The following is a 16,853-nucleotide window of genomic DNA, read 5'->3' on the forward strand; positions in this document are numbered from 1 at the left end:
CATTACCCCTAATCCTCTCATTTTTTGTGAAAATTCTTTGAAAACTGTGTGGAAGTAGCATTTTGTGCCTTCCTTGTGACTAAATTATGACACAATAGCTTGTATTTTCTGTATATTAGTATTCAGATAATATTTCAACTTTAAAAAGACAAATAGAAAATTTCAAATAGTAAGTTGAAACTTTGGGAAAATAATAGGCCTGAAACTAAGTAAATTTACTCCTTTTGATTGCCACTAGAAAAAGGGAAGGATGGGTAAGTTCGGGCAATTTAGCCTCCTGTGGCGGCGCGCAAAGGTTCCTACACCTATCGAATACCACAGCAGAGTTGTTAAACGTGCGAGGAACGTGGCACCACTATGGTTTGCGGTCAAGTTTTCCGTATTATAGCCTGACAACCCCAGCATGTAACATGCCAGGGGTACCCCATTCCACCACCTGGGTCACACATCCCAGTTGCTCTGTGGGCAGAGCGCCTAGCCCCCGGCTAGGTCTCTGAGCACTATTTAGTCGCCTTTTACGACAAGCTTAGCGCTGCTGCAGGCCTATTCTTTTGACACCCGGACCTGCACAGGCGGTCAATGTAGTAGACCTAGGGTAAAGAAAACAACCCTTACATATCATAGGAACGTTTGTATTCGCCATTTTACGTCGATCTCATGTAAGCATCAAAGTAATTTGGACTGATTTCATTCTGTTTCAAAAAAAAGCTTGAAAAGCTTTGGTTAAATTGATTATGATACAAACATACATGTATCACTGATTTCAAAAGCTCTGTCCCTTACCCTAGGTATACCTCCATAAGGTTCAAAATTTTTAATCAAAAAGAAAAGATTTAAAAACTTTTTGTTTTTTGTTTGTTTTGTTTTGTTTTGTTTTGTTTTGTTTTGTTTTTTGTTTTTGTTTTTGTTATTTTTTTAATTCATATGCTTACTATAACAAATTATGCTTAAAAAACTGAGACATTGCATCGTAAAACGTCAGATGAACTCATGGTACGTGTATATTTTTTTATATTATGCAAATGTTAGAACAATTACGTATTTTGGATGACAAATTCCGATATTTTGCATTTTTTTACTTTCGAGTTGGTTTTTATCGAACCAAAAAGCAGAAACACATATTAATTTTTTTTTATTCAATATCTACTGCGTTACGTAATTTGTTTAGTCCTTATATTACTAAACCATCAGATGTCAATTGCAAAAAAGACAGTAAACTATTCTTTTTCAAACAAATTTGATACAAGAAATAAAAACTTGTTTGAGGTTATTTTGAATAATGTGTTATTATCATGAAAAATAGACAGACGGAATTTACAGTAAGTGTTTTGTAATTTTCTTTCGCAGCCATTATATAAATTTATCAACGATGAAATTTTATTGTTTATGACATAACTTGCCCTGAAAGCAACATTTTGTGTCAGATAAAACCTGGATGTGAACAAGTGCGCGATAAGTTCCTGTCACACTCAAGGTCAAGAATGTTCGTCATGCATGTATTTCCTATCGCCATTCTGTGTAAGTGTATATGAGATTAATTACATGTTCCATGGTGATTTGTTTCAAGATAAAACATAATACTTTCTTAAAACAGGAAAACTGTATAAAATGAGCTTGTTGAGTTAAATTCATTCGGAATAACACTGCCACTGACCCATTAAAGCGTTGTCAAAAGACCTTGGTTTTATTCTCAGTCTACATTATTTATTTATAATGATGTATATATATTATTTTAGATCATACATGTACGAGCATGTGTTATGGGGCAAGTCTTAATGAAATGTGTAATGGGGAAGAGTATACAACATTCTCGCAGTATTTTCACATACCTCCAAGATTGTGTTTCTGTTAAGTAGCACTCCAGCTAAGAATCATGCAAAATGTGATTCATGGCTGGAAAGCCTGTATATTTTTATTTTTTATATATTTCTTAAAATGTTGTAGTTAACAGAAATTAACATATGAGTTTCCATATAACCCATGTTCTTAAGAAATAAAAAATGTATAGGATGTACTAGAATTAAGGGAGATAACTCTGTAAATGACACTAAAATACAATAGAACCTCTTGGATTTTCAATGTGGTTTATATCCTAAGAGTAGACAGATTGGAATGAATGATAATACATTTTTTTTAGATAAACTATCAAATAAACGTTGTTCAACAGAAGCGCACATCTTAAATTTGCTTGCATGTATTCTTGTGTACATGTACTTTCGCTTTGTATATCTTTTTCAGTAGTTAATGTAAGCTGAGTCCTCTCAGTAGGATGCGAAGACCAGTCTCCAAAAGCATGTCAGAGAATTGTTGTTGTGGATCCCAGCCAGTGCAAAACAAGCAGATATGTAGCTAACCTGTGCACAAGAACGTGCGGCCAATGTCGTAATTTTGATTTTTTTTTTTGATTTTTAGATTTATTTATTTTTTTTTTGTTAATTTAAGAACTTCCAAACCCCGCCTCACTTAATATCAAACCATCACAATGGTAAAATTTTCAGGAGAATCTGCAATGACATGGCTAATATTCTGAAATGTTTACTACATGTTTGTTAAAAACTGCTAGATCATTAATTTAGATTCCACATATATGAGAACGTTGCCAAAATGAATACTAATTTTGAATAGTAGTTTGTTTTCTATAACTCAGTGCTGGTCCTACAGAATCTAGTTGGTAGTTCAAAGAATGGCGAACTCTTAGCCAGAACCTTACTTTTTTTTACCAAAGACACCCTCTCAAAGATTGCAAGAGTCTTGCTATGTCGCAAAGTGAACAATTTTACCTCACGGTATCCGACTAGCAGACGACGTTTGATTCGAATACATGTATATCCTGTGAGTTTGCAAGCTCCGAAACAACTCTAACATTTGAAATTCATTCTGCATGCTGTCAAGCTCCACACAGCGGTAGTCGTTCGTTTCCATTCCTACGTGTATAGTGCATTTCGAACGTCAGACGCTGTTGTGGTGCTTAAGACGCTGCATGCAACCAACCTATTCAGAATATTAGGATGACCAATTGGAAAAAGTAAATAATCAAAATATGATCACGAGTGCCGATGAACGCCTAGATTTAATGAGTGCACGGAACATGTTCCGCGTACGAGTTAAATCTTGATGTATTCTTTGCACGAGTGATCATATTTTGGTTATTCACGATAACCATGTTGCTTATTTATTATGTAGATTTCATCCATTAACCATTGGTATTTTCAACATAAATATCAAATTTTGTGAACGGAGGGTGTGGATTAATATTCGTGTTGTGACGTTTTGCGACTTTTTGGCGGGAGACATTTCGAGAATTACATTCCCTAATTTATTTCACAGTGTGAGTTATCGAAAAATTTTACACTGGAAACATTCCGTAAATCACTGCTACATGTATCTATAATAATAATAATAATAATAATAATTTATATAATATAATGCAAGAAACTTGCAAAGGAATAAATGAATGATTATGACTCGACGTTTTCCGATTGTCAAAAGCCATTTGATTTGAATAATGTCCAATAGTTTCAAAAAGCCTTTCTGCAGTGGTAAGAAATTGAGGAAACGAACGACTGCCGTTGGGTGGATATGGGTCTGTATAAGAGAATACGAACGTTTGTCACTTCTTGGTAAAAGAAATGACTGTCAAAAGCGTTCGTTTATCGTGCGTATGTTGAGCGTTTACCGTGCGTTTAGGTATCGTGCGTGCGGGAAACCTAAACATCTCAAGGAGGGTATCATAAACTATGCCATTGGCAATTAAAGTAAGTGAGTAATCACATAGTTATTGCTTAACTTTCCATGTAAGGGGTACTTATAAAGTATACCAAAATAGTGCTTATTATGTATGGTGAGTACTCACACAATATCTATTTCTACACAGTGCTTACAACGACCTGTTGAGTACTCGCACAGTATTGCTATATTGAATTGAACACTCACATTAATGTAGTTATTCGCTTTTGATCACATCTATCTGAAACTTGACAAACACGTTGTTTATGTTATTACGTCATAAACATGTATGCCGACTGGGCTGTGCATCAGTTGCATGGCGACATGTAATGTTTCAGAATTGCATTGCTACACAGACAATTACTCATTCACATGTATTGTTTCAGAATTGCATTGCTACACAGACAATTACTCATTCGCTTGAGAAGAAGTTCCGCTTAGGCTGTGTAAGCAACGTGGTAAGTTACTTGGTTACGTAATTTATTTTTTGTGGCACATCATATGTTTTTGTTACAAGTACTATAAATAGTTAAATTCCCTTGCAGTGTACATGTACATGTAGTAATACTATGATCACCGTACCATTTTCCAAAAATGAAATCATATTATATTTACCGTCAATATTTCTGACACTTTCAGGGGTCAGTTTTACACAGAAAATGACAAACTTTTACCTACTTACGTGTGAATTGATCGATCCAATAAAGATAAAACTTGTAAGGTTGATATTGCGTATGATCCGAAAAAGACAATTAAATTTATAATGAGTACTTCAAATATGTCTGTAAACCTGTGGAATGTTATATTCTAATTCAAATTTAAACGGACGCCGAGATGTAGATTTGATAGGAGGATGTTGTGATTCAGATCTATGTAATGCATTTGATGAGCCCGACAAAGTCTCGCCTCCTACAATACCAACAGTACACTCCCCTTCAAATACAAATCAAGGATACAGTCAAAACTGTCAGGAAGTAGACTCAGAATTTTGCAGACTCTTGGTACATGATTACGGATGTCATGACAGTAATGTTACAGCCATGTGTCCCCGGACGTGTGGCAAATGTAGTTAGTATCACAATTCTAGATACAATAGAAATATATTTTGAGTACCGAAACCCATTTTTTCGCAGTTGACATTATATAATGCCATTATATACGGGTAGCTTGTTGATTAACTTAATAACTGTAGAAGAAACATTAATGTCTTTCTAGTAAAACAATTTTTTGGTGGCCAAATCTTTCTCTTGAATGAAAATTTTATTTGTGTGACGACATGTATTAATCAGAGACTGATTCGAGCTGGTGTCGAGAAGATGAAACACCCCCCGCCCCTTTTCGGGCAAAATGAACAAATCTAGCATTTGTTCCCTAATTTTTTTCCATTTCATTATTGGAAACGCCTGGTACATTTTTTGAATTCACGCCTGCACATGTACTAATATGATAGCGAGAGAAATGTATGGGTAAACTTACCACGTGTACAATGACTTAAACGAACATGGTATACACGTAAATGATATATTACACTATTAACTCATAGTCTGTCAGTATGTTTTGATAGGGTTGACAGATAACATTTCCTTCCAAAAAGCAATATATGGTCTTTATTATGAAGATCAGGGGTGGATCCAGGATTTTATGACGGGGAGGCGTAATTAGGAGAATCAGTATAAAAGGAAACCAGATTGTGACGTGTTTAATGAATTGATATGATAAATTGTCATATTCAGCACAATATTAAGCAGATAACGATAGTTTTTTTTTTCTTTAAAAAAAGGGGGTACGCCCATTACTCCCTCACCTGGGCCCTCCCCAGAAGGTCGACATATTTTGGTCTTTGTAAATGTCGATTAGTTTTACTACTCCTCTGCCATTTATCATTGATCTGGATATGAATTCAGTATTTTTTACTTTTATTTCATTTTCCAGCTCTAACTTGTCATGAATGTTCAGCCTCGACTTCGCCAAATCAATGCAGAAATCGACAGAATTGCAATGCAGAAATGATAGGTTGCTAATATACATTTGAATGAATGACTTCTATCTCCTGCGTAGAGGTATATTCGCAACTTTGAAGCTTAAACATCTCTTTATGCAAATAAGTACAAAATGTATTGCACTGCTTTTGATTGTGGAAATTTTCACATCCTGTTTATATTGTAGGTTACAATAGCGCAAGTTTGTCTTTTCGGTTTTCAATCAAAGCTTTACCCCAACAACAATCCCAGGAGAAAATACAGAAACGTGTACGATTGATGGATATTAAAAAGATATTTACATAAGAAAAATAAGTTGTACGAACAACAAAGAACCGAAAATATCGAGGATCTCCTGTACTTGGCGATTGCAAAAGTGGTATAAAAATTGTTCCAGTATTGTGATTTGTTTTCAAAATTTTGTACAATACTGGTAAACCAGTAATGTAATTAATATTGTATACTAGTATATATTGTAATTAAGATATTGGTATTGTAAATATGAAAATATGATATCGCATAGGTTTTATAGTGTATTAGATTGGTTTCATGCCATCATTTGTTGAAAAATAAAAGAGATGAAGAACAGCAATAAAAGCACTCTCCTTTTACTTTTAGGGATTTTGTGTCAATTTTTATGCCAGTTGCCATATCCCGTCTTTACTATTAAAAAGTAAAAGTTCATTGTGTATTAATTAATTACTGTAACATCATATCAATATATCAGGTTATTTTATAGTAATAAATATTTTCCTATTCAAATCAATAGAAAACAAAGATTGCAATATATCCCGGTATTTGCCCACAAACTTTCATTCGTATCTGGAAAAATTCGGAGACGTTCCGAATACGTTTTTAAATTTATTGCACTGTTGTCGTCAGCTAAAAAAATGTCTGAAAGGGATACTGACAGGTTGTTATAAAAATGGCAATGACCTCTTTATATGGGTCATATTTCCGTGTTTGGTGACAGTTATCGTGATTCCATTTTTCTTTTAAATAATACAAACAAAAGATGCATTCCTTTCAATTTTTCAAACATTCATAAATTCATATTGCACTAGTTTTTGAACTAGTGCAATAAAACACATACAACGTTGTCAAATGCATTATATCCAACATATTAGTATAATGTTAACTGAAATTTTTATACTATATAATAAAAGGGTTATTGCATGAATACTGGTGAATATTGTCCCTCGCAGAATATTATATTGCAGTCGCAAGCTCGTGCAGTATAATATTCTGCTCTGGACAATATTCACCACTATTCATGCAATAACCCTATAATACAACACAATACCACAATTGCCCCAGCAGTAGATGTGTGTCACCACCTTAATATGTAATTTTATCATAATATTTTGACTTGTTCTGAAATGTGCTTTGATTTGTGCTTTCATTAAAATAGTGCTAAATTTTCTTCTAACATGTACGAAATAAATATCATAAAACAGTTTTTGCAGTCTTTCATACCTAAGTCAATATTGCTACATCAGTCCTGTGTAGAAATTGGTAATAACAAAACAGAACTTGAGTTTTTTTTTTAAATCACAATACTGGTATACAATACTGGAACAAATTTTTATACCGGTATTGTGTACAATACTGGTATACTAGTATTGCGATCGCCATGTACAGGAGATCCAATATCGAATTAGAAAGCTAGCAGCCTATATTTGTGTGTTTTATTGGGCACTTTATGGCTAAAGGTGGCTAGTGGAAATTGATATTTGAAAAAAAGTATGACCTTTTGAGCCCCAAATTTACGGCAGAAATGCTGTATGACATGGTGGTTTTCATTTTAAAATTTTAGGATATAGGCTAACATTTAGCATATATTTTTTCACTCTCGATTATAACGTCGTTATTGACTTATTTATACTGTTGGTCCAAGGCTAATATATCAAGTCAATATGAAAATAACTACGTAACATTATCATTGTACTGTCACATTTTTAATGGAACCGTTCGAGGGTGAAAAAGTGTAAAATAATTTTTCATTTACATTAAAAAAAACAACGATAATGTACACTAGTCAGGGGCGGATCCAGGATTTGAGTTGGGGGGGGGGGGCGTAAATTGAATTAAATTCCGTGCGAAGCAAGGCAAAAAATATTATGGGGTGAAACCTGTGGTGAAAAAAAATTTTTCTTACCGATTTAGGGGGCCAGTCCTTGGATCCGCGCCTGCCTCTAATACACAGTTTTACTTTTATAGGAAAGCTGTATTGTTGTTGAGAGTCACATCATTACACAAAACATTAGATATTGTTGACATGTGTCAAAAAGCAGGTACATATGTGTTGAATTTGTCAGTAACAAGTTTATTGACTAATATTTATTATATGGCCCTTTATAACATCATTTGGTGAATTTACAAAAAGAAAATAGCGTGGTAAATTAACCAAAAACAAAACATTATAGAAAAAAACAAAATCAAATAGATTGGTGATTTTACAACCAAAAAAAACATAGATTAGTGATTTTACAACAAAAAAAAACCATAGATTGGTGATTTTACAACAAAAAACATAGCTTGGTGATATAACAAAAATAAAAGTTGATTATTGACCATACATTATGTACAAAAGCTACATTTTAACACATGCATTTGTTACATGTATTTGAGCATGGACTTTTAGAAATTGCTGGTTTACGATTGCAACACTCAACTCACCAAATGGTACACGAATTGCGTATACATGACTTTATTATATAGATAGCAGTGGTTTACCGATTGTTTCCAGTTAAATTTTTTCGATAATTTACACTGTGAAATAAATTCGGTAATTTCACTCTCGCGCTTTCTCCCGCCAAAACGTCACAACACGAACATCAATCCGCTGTTCACAAAATTTTAAATTTGTGTTGAGAATAACAATGAATTAGGGAGGAAATCTCGTGCCAAGAACGCATTAAGAATTAACTCGTGCGCGGAACAAGTTCTGCACACTCGTTAAATCTAGGCGTTCTTAGGCACTCGTGATCATATTTTGGTTATTCACTCTTTCCAATTTATTATATTATTATTTTTAACGCCCCTTTTGCCCCCCCCCTCTCTCTCTCTCTCTCTCTCTACGTCTCAGAATGTGACGACTCTATTCTCTACACTTCTTCATCGGATCAAATTGATACAGGGAAGATAACGTAAACTTATAGAAGGGTCTGAAAAATTCCCAACGATGTTAGAACTGTCAAATTTGCGAAGCAAATTTTTGTCGTTCCCTCCGCGGGACTCGAACTCGTACTGCTGTGACATCTATGGCAACACCGCCTGCACCAAGTCCATCGCCCTAGACCACTCGGCCAGCGAAAGCTATATTTTGTTCATGTTTACAAACATATCAGCCCCGTGCAGGCCCGGGTGTTAAAAGAATAGGCCTGCAGCAGCGCTAAGCTTGTTGTAAAAGGCGACTAAATAGTGCTCAGAACCGTAGCCGGGGGCTAGGGCGCTTTACCTACGGAGCAACTGGGATGTGAGCCCCAGGTGGTGGAATGGGGTACCCCTGGCGTGTTACATGCTGGGGTTGTCAGGCTATAATACGGAAAACCTGACCGCAAACCATAGTGGTGCACCGTGTTGGGAAAGATGCCACGTTCCTCGCACGTTAAAGATCCTTACTGTGGTATTCTCCTGGAGTAGAAACCATAGGGCTCCGCCACAGGGGGCTAAATTGCCAGACCTTACCAACCTCTCCCTATTTCCAGTGGCAATCAAAATTTGTCGACCCCATTGTCCTTGTGTCCCATTCCTTTCTCATATCATCATCATTTCATGTTCATTTTATCATCAATTTCAAGTTCATGGTCTGAATATAGCTGAAATATTGCTGCTCGGACGTTAAACCCCAACAAACAAACATATCAACGAGAAGTATGGCTGCAAATACTTTTATGAACAGTTGAAAAATATTTTACACCAGCCATACTTACGTCATGGACTTCATAATAAAAATTCAGCATACTCAGACAAACAATGTTTGTTTGAAGTTATGAGCCTTTCAAAATAAATTTTCCTTTGACAAAAAATACATGTTATTCTGCTCAGTGCAGGAATGTTGCCATATAGTTTGTTTGTTTGTTTGTTTGTTTTGTTTGTTTTGTTTTTTGTTTTGTTGTAATAACTGTTGTCTTATTTGTATATATGTTGTATTCACCAACGTTGACGCCATGTCTCGTAACCACGTGACTCGCCCATCTTGCTTGATGGGTGTATTCGACGAATATTTTTTTTTCAAATTTTGCACGGTGTTTACATAATACATATGAAGGATGTGCACCTCTTATTACATGGAAATGATTTTGTCGTTCATTTTTGGCATGTTGAATTTGGTCATTCTGTTCCACTTTGTATTGAAGACAGTACCTAGTTTTTTGTTTCATCCGATGTTCAGTAGACTTGTATTGTGGTTAAATCGATGTCTACATGTATACCCGCATATACGAAACTTTTAAAAAAAAATGAAAGCTTTGTATAAACCTTACATCAGCAAACAAATAGATCAAACAAGGTAGGACGGACATGCATGTCATCTGAAAAATCAGTAGAACGTCTTGAGCGTTTTGTAACGTCGGATAACTCTTATTAGAACATCGTTTATTAATCTCCCACCTTCAATCGAACGACTTAAATAATCAAAAGGTATGTAGAAATGTTAAGACCAGTCGTTTTACAACTAAATCTATAATAGCAGGTTATCTGCTATATTATATCCTTTCCTGTCCCTAATAAAACATGCATAGGAAATCGAATTTAGAAAGAAAAAATCAACTACATCTGTACATACGAATTTGACAACAAATTGGCCTGATCTCGTTCTTGCTTTTCAGAAAAAAATATTTGTACTGATATATCTCCTATCACAACGCTTCCCATATTACTCGTAATGTTTCTAATAATTCTAAATTCAACGTATTTTATTTGTCTCATTTTAATATCTGAATATATTTTATCAGAGCTAAAAGATCAAAGTGGTTGATATAGACATATCTTGGAAAATGTATAAGAATATGTTTCAAGTTTTTTTGAATATTGAAAGGCTCTACTATATGTTAATAAGTAGGACATGTTCTATCATTTTACTCCTTCACATTTTACGATATTAATATTTTTAATGGTCTGTTTCCTATTATCATATTCCTACAATATCCATTTTGTGTCGCCTCAATTTTAAATGAGTTTTTCGTTTTAATAATCATGCTCTCCGTCTACGCAAATACACCATATTCCTATATTCTCGTAGAAGTATGTCTCCATTTGTCTTGAATTCTTGATTGGTTGTATAGTTTGATAAGTTCTAAAATGTTAATTTCATTCTTGAACAGCTACATGTACTATTACTTTTCCAATTTATCGCTAACACGTGTATGTCACGTGATCCTTGTGAATGAATCAGAACTGTTTATAGAAGGGAGACACAGCTTAATAAGTATTTAAGTATAAATTGACACTATGATATACACAGCTGGTACCAAAATGGAAAAGGTGGTATATTCTTTAAGGATACTTCTACTGTTTTGTACCCTCTGTTGTCTCTGGAGCTGTAAAGGTAGGTTAATTTAAGTTTGAAAATAATTTATATAATAACCCACAAGATAAATTTATCTAAGGGTTGTCTAACGATACTTTTTTTTTGTATTATGATGTTGCAAATACAATGTCATGATCGCCATGACAACTTGTGCTCGTACACATCGACGCATTCCTTCAGCACTCACAAATGGAACTTTCACACACAACTCATATGTTATGCCAGAGCTTGCAGTAACTAAGCAATCGCGATAGACTTCTTACAATTAGGCTTCTGGAATAGGGTTATGTTGCTACAAGATTGAAGTCATTGCTACAGATTTTTTATGGTCGTTAACATAAACTCGTTACGGTGTATCCATCTGTACCGTGAAAACTGATTTGTTCAACGTGTCAATGTTTTTTTTTTCATATACCCTGGAGTTGACTTTTTATGTGCTACCAAACGGGTGTATCTTGAAAAAGCAGAGGACGCTTACCCTACCCGTGCACATGGTCCATGCGCCCAGCTTTTTAAGAAAGTCCCAGTTGCTCATTTACTTTTGTTGCTTTGTACGTTTCAGTTTGTTTACATGATGTTTTTTGTTGTGTTTGTCTGTTGTCCATGTCTGGTCTTTGATAGTCCCAAGACTTATTTCCTCTGGAATCAGCTACCATGATTACTCTTATACTGATTACAAAAATATGACAAACATGTGTGACTAAAGGCTCTTTATTATCAATTTGTTGTCGAAATTGTTTTTGTCTGTCTAACGTCCAGTAAATGTGTTGACCATTATCCGGAGTTAAACAAGAATCGATAAAAAAAATAGGGAGTACTTGACATCAAGAAACTGTTTTACTACTCTCAAAATGTAGAAGTAATAGGAAGACACAGCACATTTTCCCATCCGTGGCGTCTCCAAAGAGTCAACTCATAAAGAACATGTTTGATTGATTGTTGGGGTTTAACGTCCGAGCAGCAATATTCCAGCTATATTCAGACGATGAACATGAAAGTGATCATAAAATGAACATGAAATGATGATGATGATGAAATGAAATAAGGATGGGACCCAAAGATAATAGGGTTGAAAAATTTTGATTGCCACAAGATAAAATGGAGGGATGGGTAGGGTCGGGCAGTTTAGCCTCCTGTAGCGGAGCGCAAAGGTTCCTAATCCTATCGAGTACCACAGCAGGGTTCTTTAACGTGCAAGGAACGTGGCATCTTTCCCAACACGGTGCACCACTATGGTTTGCGGTCAGGTTTTCCGTATTATAGCCTGACAACCCCAGCATGTAACACGCCAGGGGTATCCCATTTCAACCACCTGGGGTACACGTCACAGTTGCTCTGTGAGCAGAGCGCCTAGCCCCCCGCTAGGTTTCTGAGCACTATTTAGTCGTCTTTTATGACAAGTTTAGCGCTGCTGCAGCTTTATTCTTTTGACACCCGGACCAGCACGGGGCTCATAAAGAACAAGTGCATGGAGAGTGACGTTTTCCATACGCGCTGGCACACTATGGTCGACCGCAAGGTTTTTTTTCTTTTGACACCCGATTCAAGTTGTGCCGTATTCAACAGCCTCAGATAAACACCTGAACCCATTGCTAGTTTATTGTATGACTCTTTTACAACAATAGTAGGCCTTTCAGTCAGCTTGTTCATATTTTAATTTACAAATGATACATACTGAAAAAGTTTTCATTCTAGTCTTTTTAATCTTGAGAAATTGCATTTGAAAATGTCTGTCAGCTGTACATTATACTTTACCCATTAAGGAGTTAGTGGTCTTATATTTGATATGCAGTTATTTAATCTGTATATATATATATGTGTGTGTGTGTGTGTGTAACGTCCCAGAATGTGACGACTCTATTCGCTGCACTGCTCCATCGGACCAAATTGATACAGGGAACTTATAGAAGGGTCTGAAAAATTCCCAACAATGTTAGAACTGTCAATTTTGCGAAGCAAATTTTTGTCGTTCCCTCCACGGGACTGGAACTCGTTCCACTGTGACATCTATGACAACACCGCCTGCACTTAATCCAGCGCCCTAGACCACTCGGCCAGCTAGGCTATTATATATATTATATGTGTGTGTGTGTGTGTGTGTGTGTGTTGGTGGTTTCGTACGTACTTTCAACAATTTTAGTTATAATTCTTATAACTAATTAATCCATCAAGTTTGAACGTAACACCAACTTTATTTGTTTATTTACTTTATTTATTTGTTTTAGGAGAATACCAATACGACGTCACTCTTGAAACAGGTGGTACTAGCAAGTCCTCGTTAATACGTCAACATTACCTTTCGGAAAGCAACACTTTCCCTACAAATGACAATTTCTTAAGATTCCGCTTAAAGGGTATCGGATGCCGCTTCTTTCTAGAATCTGTAGATAAGTTTGCATTGGAGCGAAAAATATTTTATTACATCTTAATATCAGGTTGGAAAAATAGTAAGTCTGCGATTCTTCTAGTTAATAAAACATTTTCGGCAGAGAACAATTTTGCTGCACATAACATGACAGAGGTTTACGCTTCCCTTCTTTCTAATTCAACATTTCGTGATTTCTGGATGAGCTGGTGCGGAGAAATTAAGTTCGGGAGTGGAACTGAACCCAACAAGAACTTGGTAATGTCATGCAGAAATCCATGTTCATTTAAGATAGTGGACATAGCAGTTGCAAGTGGCTATAATTGTTCTTGGAAATTTCAGTCCAAAGGTAATTTTTTCGTAATATATCTATTATCATAAAAGTTAGTTGAGGTAGCCTTGATCAAAGAGAATAACTTCGTTTGATTGTAACAAATAAAAACTGACGACAAATTAAAAAAAGCTGATGATTTGAATTGTTTTCCTAGATTTATTTCACTATTCCCTGAAAACATACGCTCCGATTTCGAAAATAAATCAATTTGAATGAAAGGTTACCAAGGGAACCAGGAATTGAGTGTTAGTATATATAATATAACATAAGGATGGAAACGTTACTTGAAAAAAAATCACAAAAGAACAAAGCTATGAAATAATTAAAATAACCTGTATAAAAAAACACAAAGGTTAATTAGCCACCTGGATTAGGTGTACCTACCGCATCCCATGCTTTTCTGAACACAAGTAGAAAGCAATAATTGAACAAATTGATGCATTTTTAAAACAAAAAAAAACCCAAAAACTGTAGTTTTGCATGTAAACAATTATAACCTTAAAGCCTTGTTATAGGGTTTTTAATATCTTTAAGAATGGAAGTAAAACGGGTAAACTACCTTTCAACATAAAAGACGTAGGTCCTACAGGAAATGTGTCTTCTAACATGTATGATATATAAACTGGAATGAGTTCAATTTCACATAATATACACAGGGAAAATTATTTCACATGATCTTAACATGAATTTCACACGATTTTCCGCCCGAACTGAGCAAATATAAGTTGTGAAAGAGTTCACGTGAAATTCGTGTGAATCGAGTTTTCACATGAAATTCACACGAGTACTTCGCATGCAGTACATGTTGAGTGCATTTCACGTGAAAATCAGGCTAATTTCATGTAAAATTTACGTTAATTTCATGTGAAGCTCGATTAACATGAATTTCAAGTACAAAATATCTGCCTGTGTAGTTAAAGGGATCACTTGTACTACGATACAACTTTTTTTCAAACGTGTGAAGCTTAGCGTTTTGTGGGCATATCCACTAAGTTTCTTTAACATTAATGTTAAAATTTGTTGCAATCGTTTTTAACAACCGAACACAACCATGCATCAGCTTTTCTTGGTACGATTGTAAAGCTGTGATTTCGTGGGACCTTTTTAAATTGCAAGCCAAAGAAGATGTTCCTCTCATTTTGTCTACTACTATTATTATTATTATCATTATAACAATTTTTCTATAGCGCTTAATCTAAAAAATATCACATCACGTTTAAAAATATACACACTAATAAAACTATAATATATTAACACAAAACAAAGTTCAGAACTGAACTGACTTGTCACAGTCTTATCGCCCCGTGCAGGTCCGGGTGTTAAAAAAATAGGCCTGCAGCAGCGCTAAGCTTGTCGTAAAAGGCGACTAAATAGTGCTCAGAACCCTAGCCAGGGGCTAGAGCGCTCTGCCCACAGGTGGTGGAATGGGGTACCCCTGGCGTGTTACATGCTGGGGTTGTCAGGCTATAATACGGAAAACCTGACTGCCAACCATAGTGGTGCACCGTGTTGGGAAAAATGCCACGTTCCTCGCACGTTAAAGAACCCTACTGTGGTATTCTCCCGGAGTAGGAACCATAGGGCTCCGCCACAGTAGGCTAAATTGCCCGACCCTACCCACCTCTCTCCATTTCCAGTGACAATCAAAATTTGTCGACCCTATTGTTCTTGTGTCCCATCCCTTTTTCATTTCATCATCGTTTCATGTTCATTTTATCATCAATTTCATGTTCATCGTCTGAATATAGCTGAAATATAGCTGCTCGGACGTTAAACCCCAACAAACAAACAAACAAACACAGTCTTATCAAAATGAACGCCCAGATTTTGTATACAGTCAGAACTTGTAACGATGTTTCCTTTAAACGTGAGATTACAATCCTTCAAATCCTTCCCTTGATGTTTCGGAGAAAAAAGCATCAGTTCTGTTTTGTCCTCTCTCAGTTTAAGTGAGTTCACACATATCCAGGAACTTATTTCTGACAAACAGTCCTCAATTCGTTTCGATGTATTTTTCCAGTTATCTAAAGGTTCGAATACTAAATAGATTTGCATATCATCGGCGTAACACTGCTAGGACATGGACAAGAAAAATTCAAAAAAGTGTAAAAGAATTCTCATAAAATTTCAGTGTTCATCGGGGAAATAAAGTAAATGGTTGAAGTTAGCCTTGCAGAATAAGTTAAAAGTGCTATCTAGGTATAAGATTAATCTTATTTTTATAGCTCTCAGAAGTAGTATAAAGGAATGCAACATCTGCAACACACAAACACAAGACTGTCCAACAAAGAAGTCATCCAGCTTCTTTACAAGGAACCCTGCTTGTTTGAAATTCATACCACTCAACTCAGTACGCGCTTCTGGTCTTGAATGCGCATGTTCCTGTAGTACTGACGTGCATTGCTGGGCATGGACACAGTCTACTGACAGTAACAAGTGTGAATTACTTTCGGGTAATGTGGAGCAAACAAGTGAAAGGATGACTTGCTTTTTAAAACATTAAGTATAATTGCTTTCCGTTATGATGTACATATTTTCCAGTAGGGGAACAGCTATCCCATAATATCATATATGCAATAATGGTAAACCTGGAAGTTTATACATTGTACCATTCGAGCTTTGTATGTTTATCCCAGATTAGGTTCTGTTTGAACTGTATAAACCTGTAACGTTTTGTTTATAATATTCAACTTGATTTTTGTCCACCACTGTAATTCCTTGTCCAGTAGTCTTGCCTTTTCCCTTCATGTAAACATTGGATCCGGTTACAATTAAGTTATGTATCTTATCACTTCTGAAGATATACACTTTACAGAAGAAGGAAAGGGAAATAAAAGCTTTTAATTTGTTTCAGCATATTATGCACTTGTCATTCAGAAAAAAATGGTCTTGTTTGTTGAATTGTTGAAGCTTCGT

The 16,853-nt window shown here is 35.4% G+C and overlaps 1 protein-coding gene across 4 annotated transcripts; it reads left to right on the forward strand.

The window, feature by feature from the left end:
* Positions 1 to 1,476: 1,476 nt before the first annotated feature.
* On the forward strand, positions 1,477 to 16,853 carry LOC148606498 (uncharacterized). Of its 4 annotated transcripts, XM_088546477.1 has the most exons (5): positions 2,390 to 4,184; positions 5,659 to 5,786; positions 7,926 to 7,999; positions 13,464 to 13,952; positions 16,163 to 16,853. In XM_088546477.1, exons 3-5 carry the CDS (start codon positions 7,984 to 7,986, stop codon positions 16,438 to 16,440), a joined length of 783 nt encoding a protein of 260 aa, XP_088402603.1. In that variant the 5' UTR covers positions 2,390 to 4,184; positions 5,659 to 5,786; positions 7,926 to 7,983; the 3' UTR covers positions 16,441 to 16,853. The 4 variants fall into 4 exon arrangements, 2 of the variants coding, with proteins under 2 accessions (XP_088402603.1, XP_088402602.1); XR_015915414.1 differs by lacking the exons at positions 5,659 to 5,786; positions 7,926 to 7,999; positions 13,464 to 13,952; positions 16,163 to 16,853 and adding exons at positions 1,477 to 1,518; positions 2,239 to 2,382; positions 5,893 to 7,139 and having other exon boundaries at positions 4,113 to 4,184; XM_088546476.1 differs by lacking the exons at positions 2,390 to 4,184; positions 5,659 to 5,786; positions 7,926 to 7,999 and adding an exon at positions 11,119 to 11,256.

This window comes from Perna viridis, chromosome 9 (assembly GCF_037379345.1).
Source record: "Perna viridis isolate PV_CMFRI_1.1 ecotype Kerala chromosome 9, ASM3737934v1, whole genome shotgun sequence".
NCBI lineage: Eukaryota > Metazoa > Mollusca > Bivalvia > Mytilida > Mytilidae > Perna > Perna viridis.